This window comes from Salmo salar, chromosome 13 (genome assembly GCF_965601325.2).
Source record: "Salmo salar chromosome 13, fSalSal1, whole genome shotgun sequence".
Classification (NCBI taxonomy): domain Eukaryota; kingdom Metazoa; phylum Chordata; class Actinopteri; order Salmoniformes; family Salmonidae; genus Salmo; species Salmo salar.
In genome coordinates, this window is record NC_138303.1 from 90,950,526 (window position 1) to 90,966,980 (window position 16,455).

A 16,455-nucleotide genomic window follows, 5' to 3' on the forward strand; every position below is an offset into this window, starting at 1 on the left:
TATTGCAGAGGCACATTAATTAACCCCTGGTCGGGCTATACGGGACGGACATCCAGCGAAAAATCCTATCGGCATTAGCATAACAAAATTTAATTTTTATTTTTTCAAATTTTTTTTCAAATTATATCGTTTTATAGATACACCTCTCCTGAATCGAACCACGTTGTCCGATTTCAAAAAGGCTTTACAGCAAAAGCAAAACATTAGATTATGTTAGAGGAGTATATCGTAAAAGTAGCCACATAGCCATTTTCCGACCAACCACATGCATCACAAATAACCAAAAAACAGCTAAATGCAGCACTAACCTTTGACAATCTTCATCAGATGACACACCTAGGACATCATGTTACACAATACATGCATTATTTTGTAAGATAAAGTTCATATTTATATATAAAAACAGCATTTTACATCGGCGCGTAACGTTGACTAACTATTTTCCCTCAAATGCATCCGATGAAACAGCGCTACAATTTACTAAATTACTATTCGAAAACATTTTTAAAATGTAATATTGTCATTCTAAGATTTATAGATGAATATCTCTTGAAAGCACCTGTAATGCCAGATTAACCTCTATGGGCTAGGTGGGACGCTAGCGTGCCACCCGTGGTGCACTCCATCAACAGCAGGTGCATTTCAAGAGCGGCAAATTTGAATCCAAATAAATGTCAAAATTCAAATTTTTCAAACATACAACTATTTTACACCCTTTGAAAGATAAACATCTCCTTAATCTAACCACGTTTTACGATTTCAAAAAGGTTTTACGGCGAAAGCATAAATTTAGAGTATGTTAGGACAGTACATTTACAAGAGTTGTGTGTAATGTTTTGTCAAGTCAAAGACAGGGTCACCAAAACCATAAAACCAGCTAAAATGATGCACTAACCTTTTACAATCTCCATCAGATGACACTCCTAGGACATTATGTTAGACAATGCATGCATTTTTAGTTCTATCAAGTTCATATTTATATCCAAAAACAGCGTTTTACTATGGCATTGATGTTGAGGAAATCGTTTCCCTCCAATAACCGGCAGTCAAGTCAGCGTCACAAATTAAATAATTAAAATTAGAAAACATTGGTAAAATATTATATTGTCATTTAAAGAATTATAGATTTACATCTCTTGAACGCAATCAACTTGCCAGATTTAAAAATAACCTTACTGGGAAATCACACTTTGCAATAATCTGAGCACTGCGCCCAGAAAAATACGCGTTGCGATACAGACTAGACGTCATGTTGGGGAGATCTAAAATCGAAAATACTATGTAAATAATCCATTACCTTTGATTCTCTTCATCAGATGTCACTTCCAGGTATCACAGGTCCATAACGTATGTAGTTTTGTTCAAAAAAGCTCATCATTTATGTCCAAAAATCTCCGTCTTGTTAGCACATGATCTAAGCCAGCCGGACTTCTCGTCATGAACGAGGGGAAAAAATATATTTACGTTCGTTCAAACATGTCAAACGTTGTATAGCATAAATCATTAGGGCCTTTTTTAACCAGAACATGAATAATATTCAAGGTGGACGAATGCATACTCTTTTATAACGTATTGGAACGAGGGTACCCAACATGAACTCGCGCGCCAGGTGTCTAATGGGACATCATCGTTCCATGGCTCTTGTTCGGTCAGATCTCCCTCCAGAAGACTCAAAACACTTTGTAAAGGCTGGTGACATCTAGTGGAAGCAATAGGAAGTGCCAAAATATTCCTCAGCCCCTGTGTTTTTCAATGGGATAGGTTTAAAGTCAATACAACACATCAGGTATCCACTTCCTGTCAGAAAATGTCTCAGGGTTTTGCCTGCCAAATGAGTTCTGTTATACTCACAGACACCATTCAAACAGTTTTAGAAACTTTAGAGTGTTTTCTATCCATATATAATAAGTATATGCATATTCTAGTTACTGGGTAGGATTAGTAACCAGATTAAATCGGGTACATTTTTTTTATCCAGACGTGCAAATGCTGCCCCCTAGCCCTAACAGGTTAAAAAATAACTTTACTGGGTAATCACACTTTGCGATAAAAGGGGATGCGATACTCAGAACAATAGGCTAGCAATACAGGTCAGCGCCATCTTGGAACAATTGCACATCAAATCTAGTCTTGTATACTATTGTCAATAATCCCTTACCTTTGATTATCTTCATCCTTAGGCACTTCCAGGAATCCCAGGTCCACAACAAATGTATTTTCGTTCGAAAAAGTTCATCCTTTATGTTCCAATAGCTTGTTCTTGTTAGCGCGTTCTGAAGGCTGCACCAAAAGTTCCGACGTGCGCGGGGCTACTCTTTCAACAAAATGCATTTTTTTCTTATTTAGGTTCATTCAAACATGTCAAACGTTGTATAACATAAATCTTTAGGGCCTTTTTCAACCAGAGCTCCAATAAGATTCAGGGGGACGATTGCATTGTCTTTATAAATGTTTCGAAAGCGGAGGGTAGCCAGGGGCGCCGGCGTCATAATGGTGATGGCCCTCCTCATGTGACCACGTTCCACAGCGTGTCATTCAGTCAGTTTTCACAGTAGGAGACTCAAATCACTTTGTAAAGACTGGGGACATCTAGTGGAAGCAATAGGAAGTGCTCAATGAACCATTGCTCACGGTGTGATTTATAGGCAACGAGATGAAATTGAGTCCACAATTCAGAATTCCACTTCCTGTTTCGATCTGTCTCGGGGTTTTGACTGCCATATGAGTTCTGTTATACTCACAGACACCATTCAAACAGTTCTAGAAACTTTAGGGTGTTTTCTATCCACAAGTATTCATTATATGCATATCCTAGCTTCTGAGTTGGAGTAGTAGGCCGTTTAAAATGGGCACTAATTTTTTTCAAAAAGCGCTGTAGCGCCCCCTATCCTAGGCGACCGTCAAGAGGTTAATCACATTCGCTTATCTGTTTAGCTATGTTTTTCTCCCACTGGTATTGTTTCCAAATTACATATATTTTATTTTCTGTACAATGTCTCTCTTCTATTTACTGCTGGTGTATCTATTTTTCCACTGTACAAAACATTGTAAATATTTGAAAGAATAGAGCGCTCAGAGAAGTCAGAGAAACATTGTTTTAATTTAGGGTGGATCTTTTCTGTCCTAAATTCAGGGCTGACACGGTAATTGTATAGTCATTTAACCTCTGTGAAAATAAAATGAAATTACCGTTATAATCATTGAGAAACTGCAAGTTGTCTTTCAATCATCTCTCTACTGTCTTGAGCTCACACTCTTGCTAACGAACTTGAAACATTGTATAAAGGTCTGGCCTGGACTCTTGCTAGCAAACTTGCAACATTGTATCAACTACTATAGTTTCCCTAGCCAGCGTAAAAATGCTAAAAACAGTACAAACCAAGTTGGATAGCTAGCTGAGCTGACTAGCTAAACAGAGCCAAGGAGGCACAAGCAAGCAGAAAAATGAGGTGAGTAGGTTCAGAAATGTAAGGTGTGGGGTGATCATGTGAGTCAGATAGAAATCAACTTTTCTCATCCCTTTTCCTTTGGTCCTTCACTCAGAAACACTTGAAAAGTTTTGGTAAGTTGTTGGTGTTGGCAACAATTACTGTGTTAAGTGAGTGGAGGCGAGCAGATTGACTGTGGTGCCGAGAATCTGCCAGTGGGTGCCAAGGCATCCCAGTAATCTGGCCTTCCATGAGAGAATGTGAACCAGGAGAGAGCAGTTTTTTCCACAGATGGTTGATCAGTAAAACCAACTGGCTGCTCCTCTTCTACAGCCTGGTCATGTCACTGTGGCTCACACTACCCAAGGAAGAGGTAGGAGGAGGGGCAAAGGGGAAAGGGGATGTTTGGCAGGAAAATGTCCATACCTTGTTTTCCTCCAAATCAGCCTGAGAAATTGATTTATCAAACAGGAGATTGTGTCATGGCAGCAGGAGGGTGCCAGAAAGAAAGATGACATGCAGTGGGGTGTGTTTCTGAAAATGTATGCAAAATGACAAAAGTAAGCTGCTAGGTGACACACAAATACATTGAGGCACAAAAGCATGTTCACACTCAGACTTGGGTGCACACACGCAAACAAACACCATATTTCCTCTGAGGGAACATGTATCAGCTGTAGCGTTGCAAAGGGAGGGTATATTATTGGAAACTTTCTACGTTTACCAGTAAACTACCAGAATTTTGGTATTTTTCAAAGATTTTATGTAATCTATATTAAGACATCTAGGAGCCCTTTTGGGTACTTCAGATTTTCACAGGTGTCTCTAATAATCTCTGGCACTCTATGTGGCCTTATCACATGTAAAATCTATTAAATCATTTAAATAAAAAATTATAACAAAGCTGTAAAAAATTATCCTAAATATAAACCATCAACTTTACTATTAGTGTTTAATATGAGGGTTTCAGCATGAAATATCCTTTGTATAAACTACATGACCAAAATTATGTGGGCACCTGCTCGTCGAACATCTCATTCCAAAATCATGGGCTTTAATATGGAGTTGGTCCGCCCTTTGCTGCTATAAAAGCCTCCACTCTTCTGGGAAGGCTTTCCACTAGATGTTGGAACATTGCTGAGGGGACTTGCCTCCATTCAGCCACAAGAGCCTTAGTGAGGTCAGGCACTGATGTTGGGCTTGCAGTCGGCGTTCCAGTTCATCCCAAAGGTTTTCATGGACTTGAGGTCAGGACTCTGTGCAGGCCAGTCAATTTCTTCCACACCGATCTTGACACACCGTTTCGGTATGGACCTCTACTTTGGCAGAGGGGCATTGTCATTCTGAAACAGGAAAGGGCTGAAACTGTTGCCACAAAGTTGGAAGAACATAATCGTCTAGAATGTCATTATGCTGTAGGATAAAGATTTCCCTTCAGTGGAACTAAGGGGCCTAGCCCGAACCATGAAAAATAGCCCCAGACCATTATTCATCCTCCACCAAACTTTACACTTGTCACTATGCATTGGGGCAGGTAGGGTTATACTGGCATCCGCCTAACCCAGATTCGTCTGTCGGACAGTCAGATGGTGAAGCGTGATTCATCACTCCAGAGAACGCGTTTCCACTGCTCCAGAGTCCAATGGCGGCGAACTTTACACCACTCCAGCCGAGGTTTGGCATTGCACATGGTGATCTGAGGCTTGTGTGCGGCTGCTCAACCAAGGATACCCATTCCATGTAGCTCCCGACGAACAGTTCTTGTGCTGACGTTGCTACCAGAGGCAGTTTGGAACATGGTAGCATGTTGCAACTGAGGGCAGACAATTTTTACGCGCTACGTGCTTCAGCACTTGGTCGTCCCGTTCTGTGAGCTTGTGTGGCCTACCAGTTCACGGCTGAAAAGTTACTGCTCCTAAACGTTTACACTTCACAATAACAGCACTTACAGTTGACCGGGGCAGCACTAGCAGGTCAGAAATTTGACGAACTGACTTGTTCCACGATGCCACGTTGAATTTCGAGCTCTTCAGTAAGGCCATTATACTGCCAATGTTTGTCTATGGAAATTGCATGCATGTGTGCTCGGTTTTATACACCTGCCATCAATGGTGTGGCTGAAAAAAACAAATCCACTCATTTGAAGTGGTGTCCACATACTTTTGTATATATAGTGTATATATATTATTTTACTATGTCAATATGTATTTGTTGTCAATGTTTTGGTGTCAAACTGGTGGCAGTGTGAAATAAGTCAATAGTTGGAAGAGTTGCAGAGTAATTTAAAATAATGCCATTATTGATTAGATGCTTTTTTCATAATCAGCAGGGCAAGACAATCTGGTCCCTCTCTTTCTAAAATGTTCAGCCGAAATTGTTGCAACCGCTATTACTAGCCTGTTCAACCTCTCTTTCGTATCGTCTGTGATCCCCAAAGATTGGAAAGCTGCCGCGGTCATCCCCCTCTTCAAAGGGAGAAACACTCTAGACCCAAACTGCTACAGACCTATATCTATCCTACCCTGCCTTTCTAAGGTCTTCGAAAGCCAAGTTAACAAACAGATTACCTACCATTTCGAATCCCACCGTACCTTCTCCGCTAACTGGTTTCCAAGCTGGTCATGGGTGCACCTCAGCCACGCTCAAGGTCCTAAATGATATCCTAACCGCCATTGATAAAAGACAACACTGTGGAGCTGTATTCATCGACCTGGCCAAGGCTTTCGACTCTGTCAATCACCACATTCTTATCGGCAGACTCAACAGCCTTGGTTTCTCAAATGACTGCCTCACCTGGTTCACCAACTACTTCTCAGACAGAGTTCAGTGTGTCAAATCGGAGGGCCTGTTGTACAGACCTCTGGCAGTCTCTATGGGGGTGCCACAGGGTTCAATTCTCAGGCCAACTCTTTTCTCTGTATACATCAATGATGTCGCTCTTGCTGCTGGTGATTCTCTGATCCACCTCTACACAGGTGACACCATTCTGTATACTTCTGGCCCATCTTTGGACACTGTGTTAACTAACCTCCAGACGAGGTTCAATGCCATACAACTCTCCTTCTGTGGCCTCCAACTCCTCTTAAATGCAAGTAAAACTAAATGCATGCTCTTCAACCGATCGCTGTCCGCACCTGCCCGCCCTTAGAATATGTGGACAACTACAAATACCTAGGTGTCTCGTTAGACTGTAAACTCTCCTTCCAGACTCACATTAAGCATCTCAATCTAAAATTAAATCTAGAATTGGCTTCCTATTTTGCAACAAAGCATCCTTCACTCATGCTGCCAAACATACCCTCATAAAACTGACAATCCTGCCGATCCTTGACTTCGGCAATATCATTTACAAAATAGCCTCCAACACTCTACTCAGCAAATTGGATGCAGTCTATCACAGTGCCATCCGTTTTGTCACCGAAGCCCCATATACTACCCACCACTGCGACCTGTATGCTCTCATTGGCTGGCCCTCGCTTCATATTCATCGCCAAACCCACTGGCTCCAGGTCATCTATAAGTCTTTGCTAGGTAAAGCCCCGCCTTATCTCAGCTCACTGGTCACCATAGCAGCACCCACCCATAGCACGCGCTCCAGCAGGTATTTTTCACTGGTCACCCCCAAAGCCAATTCCTCCTTTGGTCGCCTTTCCTTCCAGTTCTCTGCTGCCAATGACTGGAACGAATTGCAAAAATCACTGAAGCTGGAGACTCATATCTCCCTCACTAACTTTAAGGACCAGCTGTCAGAGCAGCTTACAGATCATTGTACCTGTACATAGCCCATCTGTAAACAGGCCATCCAACTACCTCATCCCCATACTGTTTTTTTTTTTTTGCTCCTTTGCACCCCTGTATCTCTACTTGCACATTCATCTTCTGCACATCTATCACTGCAGTGTTTAAATTGCTAAATTGTAATTATTTCGCCACTATGGCCTATTTATTGCCTTACCTCCCTTATCTTACCTCATTTGCACACACTGTACATAGACTTTTTTTTCTATTGTGTTATTGACTGTATGCTTGTTTATTCCATGTGTAACTCTGTGTCGTTGTTTGTATCGCACTGCTTTGCTTTATCTTGGCCAGGTCGCAGTTGTAAACTAGTCTACCTGGATAAAAAAAGGTGAAATATATATATATATTTTTTTTATTAATTAGACTATGTGGTTCAAGAGAAAATTGCCTATATACTAGAAACTCATGGACAATATGGACACATATATAATACATTAATACTATATATGAATACATTTGTTTTAAATTATTCAAGTATAAATTATCAGTTACGATAGACTACCATAGATTTTCTGTTAATTCCCAAAATTACTGAAGATTCCGTTAACTTTGGTAAATTACCATGTAGCTTTCCAACCCTAATCAAATGCATTGGCTTATCAGTGTGTGGGGATACAGTAGAAGCTATGTTGAGCCCATATTAAACTGGTCTCCTGTCATAGTGTGTGTAGTTTGGATCAAAGAGCAGTGCAGACCTAGTCAGAATGCAACTGTAGCGTTTATTGGTTAGGCTTCAGAGCAAAGCCCATCTGTCTGCCTTTCCCATCCTCTGTAGTGGCTCTTCGCTTGTTCTTTCTATGTGGTGGGGCCTTAGGAAAATGAAGTCATAGAAAACACACTCATATCAGCAGGTTTTCACCAGTGATGTGTTTTATAACTTTCAAAGTAGCTTCAAAGGCTCTAGAAAGTGAAAATGTCATTCAGTTCAACACTTTCCTTTTTAATGACTTGATTGGGCGATATCTGATGAAAGAATACCCTTTTATCTGTTTTCCGATATCATCAAAGCAGATTATACTGTGTATCTTATTCATTGTCTATCCATAGTAACAGTTATTTTATTCAGTGGATGATTGTATTACTGGCAATTACTGATTTGACTTTCACTTAGAGTAATGGTCGATACATGTGTCTCTCTCTCACACTCACTCACTCTTTCTTTCTTTGTTTCTTTCTTTCATTCTCTCTTCTCTCTCTTTCTCTTCTCTCGCTCACTCACCTGTATCTATCTACAATATATCAGTATTTGCTGTTTGATCCCTGCCTCTGTGTCTCTGTGTAGGATCATTAAAGGGGATGCTGGACCAATGAGAACCATGCGCGTCATGTGGTCAGTTGTCATGGCTCTCCTTGTCGCCATGCTCTTCGGTATCATCCAATCAGAACTGCAGGAAGGAGCCCTCATTCCAGGTAAGATTCCAAAACACAACACTCCTCATCGATCTACTGTTTGCCATTGGTAATATAATTCACCTTACCTTGTGCAGATAGAGACTAGCACCTTTTTTGTACAAGTGCTTGTGTATGATTGCTTATCTTGGCAGTCTTGTTATCAGTCATGGGTCTTTCATAGCTGTAAGCCTAGAGTACTGAGTCTGTCTATTTGGTATTGGGTTGAGAGTGTGAGATCTCCTTGGTCATTGTTTGACCAATGAGATGCTTCATCACTGTAGGTTTCATCTGTCTCAGTGTGGTAGAGGAGTAGAGATGATCATCACTGATAGGTTTCATCTGTCTCAGTGTGGTAGAGGAGTGGAGATGATCATCACTGATAGGTTTCATCTGTCTCAGTGTGGTAGAGGAATGGAGATGATCATCACTGCAGGTTTCATTTGTCTCAGTGTGGTAGAGGAGTGGAGATGATCATCACTGATAGGGCTCTAATTACACATACTGTTAGGCCTCAGGTAATTACTCTATCCATCAGAGAACCAGAGAACCAGGGAAGAGAGGTAGAAAGGTTTTATCTGGTCCGCATGTGGTCCAGTGGTTTGGAATAAAGAATCAGTATATGTGTGTGTGTGTGTGTGTATATATATATGATTGTATTACTTATATATATATATATATATATATATATATATATATATATATATATATATATATATATATATATATATATATGTATATAAGTAATACAATCATATTTCTGATCATATATATATATATTCCATTTATTTTCCACTGTGATGTGTTTAATTAGCTCTTCCTCTGCCAGGGGATCAATCCATGCTGCTTGCTGGTAGATGGGCTAACAACAGGGATCTATGACTCAAATCTTGCAGGGCTGTGTGTGTGTGTGTGTGTGTGTGTGTGTGTGTGTGTGTGTGTGTGTGTGTGTGTGTGTGTGTGTGTGTGTGTGTGTGTGTGTGTGTGTGTGTGTGTGTGTGTGTGTGTGTGTGTGGTGTGTGTGTGTGTGTGTGTGTGTGTGTGTGTGTGTGTGTGTGTGTGTGTGTGCGTGTGCGTGTGCGCGTGTGCGGCCTCCCTGTGGCTCAGTTGGTAGAGCATGGTGTTTGCAACGCCAGGGTTGTGGGTTCGATTCCCACGGGGGGCCAGTACGGGAAAAAAATGTTTGAAATGTATGCATTCACTACTGTAAGTCGCTCTGGATAAGAGCGTCTGCTAAATGACTAAAATGTAAATGTGTGAGACAGCTGAATTTGCCTCTACTTCGCACCCATAATTAGTTAGCAAGCTCTGTCAATGACAATGAAATTCTATGGTTAACAATCTTAGACAATGTTGAAGTGACTATATGCATCACTTCACTTAGAAATGTATTGTTTCTGAAAGAAAAGCAAATTTTTTGTCCATTAAAATAACATCAAATTGATCAGAAATACAGTGTAGACATTGTTCATGTTGTAAATGACTATTGTAGCTGGAAACGGCAGATTTTGTTTTTATAGAATATCTACATAGGCGTACAGAGGCCCATTATCAGCAACCATCACTCCTGTGTTCCAATGGCACGTTGTGTTAGCTAATCCAACTTTATAATTTTAAAAGGTTAGTTGATCATTAGAAAACCCTTTTGCAATTATGTTGGCACAGCTGAAAACTGTTGTTCTGATTAAAGAAACAATACAACTGGCCTTCTTTAGACCAGTTGAGATTCTGGAGCATCAGCATTTGTGGGTTCGATTACAGGCTCAAAATGGCCAGAAATGAAGACTTTCTTCTGAAACTCATCAGTCTATTCTTGTTCTGAGAAATTAAGGCTATTCCATGCGAGAAATTGCCAAGAAACTGAAGATCTGCTACAACGCTGCGTACTACTTCCTTCACAGAACAGAGCAAACTGGCTCTTAGCAGAATAGAAAGAGGAGTGGGAGGCCCCGGTGAACAACTGAGCAAGAGGACAAGTACATTAGAGTGTCTAGTTTGAGAAACAGGCGCCTCACAAGTCCTCAACTGGTCATCAAGTTGAGGACTTGTGAGGCGCCTGTTTCTCAATTTGTACTCCTCCCATACATAATTGTATTCCATGCTGTTTTGGCCTTTTCCTAGTGAAACAGACCAACATAACTTTGGTTTTCTTGGTGTTTAAAACAAGTTTGTTTTGGCAAACCCACTCCCTGATATTTTCCAAATCTCCTTGTAAAGCTTGCTGTACCTGTTGAACCGATTGTCTTGCTGCATAAATTGTAGTATCATCAGCAAATATAGTATCTTGAGTTTCAGCTAAGGCAAAGGGAAGGTCGTTGGTATATATTAAATAAAGAAGTGGCCCAAGGCAGCTGCCCTGCGGTATTCCACATTTTAACACATGAGGGGAAGAAAATGAACCATTGATATAGGTGGACGGTTTCCTGTCAGTTAGATATGACTGTACCCAATACAATGCTACCTCTTTAACCTCTTGGGGCTAGGTGGGACGCTAGCGTGCCACCTGTGGTGCACTCCATCAACAGCAGGTGCATTTCAAGAGCGGCAAATTTGAATCCAAATAAATGTCAAAATTCAAATTTTTCAAAAATACAACTATGTTACACCATTTGAAAGATAAACATCTCCTTAATCTAACCACGTTTTACGATTTCAAAAAGGTTTTACGGCGAAAGCATAAATTTAGAGTATGTTAGGACAGTACATTTACAAGAGTTGTGTGTAATGTTTTGTCAAGTCAAAGACAGGGTCACCAAAACCATAAAACCAGCTAAAATGATACACTAACCTTTTACAATCTCCATCAGATGACACTCCTAGGACATTATGTTAGACAATGCATGCATTTTTAGTTCTATCAAGTTCATATTTATATACAAAAACAGCGTTTTACTATGGCATTGATGTTGAGGAAATCGTTTCCCTCCAATAACCGGCAGTCAAGTCAGCGTCACAAATTAAATAATTAAAATTAGAAAACATTGGTAAAATATTATATTGTCATTTAAAGAATTATAGATTTACATCTTTTGAACGCAATCAACTTGCCAGATTTAAAAATAACCTTACTGGGAAATCACACTTTGCAATAATCTGAGCACTGTGCCCAGAAAAATACGCGTTGCGATACAGACTAGACGTCATGTTGGGGAGATCTAAAATCGAAAATACTATGTAAATAATCCATTACCTTTGATTCTCTTCATCAGATGTCACTTCCAGGTATCACAGGTCCATAACGAATGTAGTTTTGTTCAAAAAAGCTCATCATTTATGTCCAAAAATCTCCGTCTCGTTAGCACATGATGTAAGCCAGCCGGACTTCTCGTCATGAACGAGGGGAAAAAATATATTTCCGTTCGTTCAAACATGTCAAACGTTGTATAGCATAAATCATTAGGGCCTTTTTTAACCAGAACATGAATAATATTCAAGGTGGACGAATGCATAGCCTTTTATAACGTATTGGAACGAGGGTACCCAACATGAAGTAGCGCGCCAGGTGTCTAATGGGACATCACCGTTCCATGGCTCTTGTTCGGTCAGATCTCCCTCCAGAAGACTCAAAACACTTTGTAAAGGCTGGTGACATCTAGTGGAAGCAATAGGAAGTGCCAAAATATTCCTAAACCCCTGTGTTTTTCAATGGGATAGGTTTAAAGTCAATACAACACATCAGGTATCCACTTCCTGTCAGAAAATGTCTCAGGGTTTTGCCTGCCAAATGAGTTCTGTTATACTCACAGACACCATTCAAACAGTTTTGGAAACTTTAGAGTGTTTTCTATCCATATATAATAAGTATATGCATATTCTAGTTACTGGGTAGGATTAGTAACCAGATTAAATCGGGTACATTTTTTTTATCCAGACGTGCAAATGCTGCCCCCTAGACCCAACAGGTTAAAACCATAATGCATTCATTTTGTCCAAATTATTTCATGATCCACTAAATCAAATGCTGCACTGAAATCTAAAAATAGTACCTGAATACTAATTGACTGCACTGTTTGGTAAGAGAAACCTCTGAGGTTCGTTCTGATTATGTGAAGTTGGAACAGAGGGTATTTTTTCCTGACTGTAATACATGGCTAGTATGACATTCCTGACTGTGTGTTGTAATGATGGTACAGTGCTGGGGGCTGGTAGCAAGAAGTCCAATTAGGAAGTGTAATCAAAGGCCAGCTTGTAAGTGTTGACATGTTGACTTGTTTCTGCAGTTAGAAACAGATAAGATTAGCATTCATGTCACATTACTTTGTTGAAGTATAACTTGATCTCTAAGAAATGAAGCTAATTAATGGTGCCGGAGGAGATGGCTGCCGTTTTACGGGCTCCTAACCAATTGTGCTATTTTGTGTGTTTTTTCACGTTATTTGTAACTTCTTTTGAACATAATGTTTCTGCCACTGTATCTTATGACCAAAAATAACTTCTGGATATCAGAACAGCGATTACCCACCTCGAACTGGACAAAGATTTTTTCAACGAGATGGACCCGAAGGATTTACTCCAGATACCCGACAAGGCCCAAATCCCTATCATTCGCGTGAAGAGAAGACACAGATACAGGGGAAGCAGGTCCGGGTGCCTTGTGAGAATTTGTCGGCAAGTGGGTAATCTGCCTCTACCATCCATCTTATTGGCCAACGTGCATTCATTGGAGAATTAATGGATGGATGAGCTCCGTTCAAGACTATCCTACTGTCGTGTCTTTGGGCATCATTAACTTGAAGACATGTTTATCAAATAACTCTCTGTAATTATTATTACGCGATGAACTGATTAATCGTGTAACTGTAATTAACTAGGAGGTCGGGCACCAAGGAAAATATTCAGATTACAAAGTTAGCATTTTCCTAATATAACTTTCCAGATATCATAATATCTGACCGATTATCTTCTGATTAATGATGTATTATTACCTCGCGTCAGTCTCATTCCAAATGTCGTAAATTGTTGTTATCTGCACGAACCCAGTCTTCACTAAGTCATCCATACATCAATTGTCTTAAAATCATTTATTTACTAAACTAAGTAATTCACAGAAAGCATACAAAACAGTAGGTATCGTTACAAAGCAATGATAAAGGAATGCCCCCTAGTGGGCTAAACCGGCATGGTGGCTTGTTAAACAAAATAGTAGTGGGGGGTCAGCTGAGAAGACCCTACAGAGTTGATAAATATTAACAATTGATATGCTAATTCTTTGCACATGAACGCTCACTCATTCATAAACAATTGCAATCAATATATATATTTACGCTCAGTGTGTCGTCGTGATCTTTGTTGGAAAGGTTCGTCCTGTTGGAGAGTTCCCTCACTCTCTCTCTCTCTCTCGGTTAGGATGGATCTTTCAAAGCGGCATTCATTAATGTCGTTATAGAATGGATGTTTCGTCGGTCTTCGCGTTCAATGACACCGAATTTCTAGCTGCAGACTAGTAATTAATATCAAAGACTTGTTATTATTCTGTCGGTATCGATAGTCTAAAAGTTTAACCACGTGGTATGGTTAAAGTTCAGTCGAGGGATGCATGGTCAAACCTATTGGCCAACTCGTAATGGAGTGGAGGCCTGGTCTGAAGAAAGAAATTCTGGGTGGGGCTTATATACTGAACGTAGAAAAGGCTGTCACATGACGCCTTGTCCTGTCTGTGTCCCTGGGGGCGTGCCGATGACTTAGTTAAGCTTTGAACAGACATACAATTCTCTCACATTAACATAAGTACATAACATCTCAACATATTCCAAATAGCTTTATCCTTATTCATACATTTTATACAACCATTAGATGTAAGTCTCATCGCTGAGGCTAGTATATAAACCTTAGTATGGTAATATGGCCATATTGTCTCTAATGAGTTTCACAAAATTGTACCAAGCAGACCAGTTTGTAGCTGGATTCTTCACCGATCTTTTATACCTTCTCCAGAACATAAATGTCGTTCGGTTCCCCCATCCGGTGAGGTAGAATAATTCCTTTGTCTCTCTATGAAACCCCTCTCTCTCCATACTGTGGCCATGAGGCAGGACATTCTCCTTCGGAATTTATGGCTGCCTTCACACAGCCTTGTGTCAGAAGTATAGAGGTCGGGGGATGGTGCATAGAAAACCCAGAGGGCAACGTCATGACACTACCAACGGGACATTAAAACAGTAATATCTTATGTTTCACCGAGTCGTGGTTGAACGACAACATCGAAACTATACAGTGGCTGTTTTTTTGTGCATCGGCAAGACAGAACAGCTGCCTCCTGTAAGACAAATGGTGGCGGTCTGTGTTTACTTGTCAGTAACAGCTGGTGCGCAAAATCAAATATTAAGAAAGTCTCGAGGTTTTGCTCGCCTGAGGTAGAGTATCTCATGATAACCTGTAGACCACACTATTTACCAAGAGTTTTCATCTACATTTTCTCATATATATTTTACGTAGCTTTCTACATACCACGACAAACCGATGCTGGCACAAAGACCGCACTCAATGAGCTGTGTAAAGCCATGAGCAAACAAGACAATGCTGATCAAGGGGCAGCGCTCCTAGAGGCCGGGGACTTTAATGCAGGGAAACTTGAATCCGTTTTACCTCATTTTTAGCAGCATGTTACATGTGCAACAAGAGGAGAAAAAAATCTGAGCATAATTCTATCCTCCTGATTCCTGCTTACAAGCAAAAACTAAAGCAGGAAGTACCAGTGACACGCGCAACACAGAAGTGGTCAGATGAGGCAAATGCTAAGCTACAGGACTGTTTTGCTAGCACAGACTGGAATATGTTCTGGGATTTTTCCGATGGCATTGATGAGTACACCACATCAGTCACTGGCTTTACCAATAAGTGCATCGAGGACGTCGTCCTCACAGTGACTGTACGTACATACCCCAACCAGAAGCCATTGATTACAGGCAACATTCGCACTGAGCGAAAGGGTAAAGCTGCCACTTTAAAGGAGCGGGACTCTAATCCGGAAGCTTATAAGAAAACCCGCTCTGCCCTCTGACAAACCATCAACCAGGCAAGCGTCAATACAGGACTAAGATTGAATCGTACTACACAGGCTTCGACACTCGTCGGATGTGTTAGGGCTTGCAAACTATTACAGACTACAAAGGGAAGCACAGCCGAGAGCTACCCAGTGACACGAGGATATCAGACGAGCTAAATAACTTCTATGCTCCATTCGAGGCAAGTAACACTGAAACATGCATGAAAGCATCAGCTGTTCCGGACGACTGTGTGATCACCCTCTCTTCAGCCGATGTGAGTAAGACCTTTAAACAGGTCAACATTCACTAGACCGCGGGGCCAGACAGAATACCAGGACTTGTACAGTCGTGTCCAAAAGTTTTTCGAGAATGACACAAATATTACTTTTCACAAAGTCTGCTGCCTCAGTTTGTATGATGGCAATTTGCATATACTCCAGAATGTTATGAAGAGTGATCAGATGAATTGCAATTAATTGCAAAGTCCCTCTTTGCCATGCAAATGAACTGAATCCCCAAAAAACATTTCCACTGCATTTCAGCCCTGCCACAAAAGGACCAGCTGACATCATGTCAGTGATTCTCTCATTAACACAGGTGTGAGTGTTGACGAGGACAAGGCTGGAGATCACTCTGTCATGCTGAGGAGGGTGGTGCTTGGAATCATTATTCTTCCTCTGTCAAGCATGGTTACCTGCAAGGAAACATGTGCCATCATCATTGCTTTGCACAAAAAGGGCTTCACAGGCAAGGATATTGCTGCCAGTAAGATTGCACCTCAATCAACCATTTATCGGATCATCAAGAACTTCAAGGAGAGCGGTTCAATTGTTGTGAAGAAGGCTTCAGGG

General features: G+C 40.8%; 1 protein-coding gene and 1 non-coding gene across 3 annotated transcripts in view; both read left to right on the forward strand.

Annotated features, from left to right (window-relative positions):
- The window catches only part of LOC106568094 (roundabout homolog 1), a 261,979-nt gene that overhangs the window by 39,646 nt on the left and 205,878 nt on the right, over positions 1 to 16,455 (forward strand). For both annotated transcript variants that reach the window (XM_082960436.1, XM_082960437.1), the window contains exon 2: positions 8,512 to 8,639. In XM_082960436.1, the coding sequence (XP_082816562.1) occupies positions 8,537 to 8,639 (103 nt within the window). In that variant the 5' untranslated portion in view covers positions 8,512 to 8,536. The remainder of the gene's footprint in view (positions 1 to 8,511; positions 8,640 to 16,455) is intronic.
- Positions 9,709 to 9,783, forward strand: trnaa-ugc (transfer RNA alanine (anticodon UGC)). Its single transcript has one exon. It is a non-coding gene; the product is annotated as a tRNA-Ala (tRNA).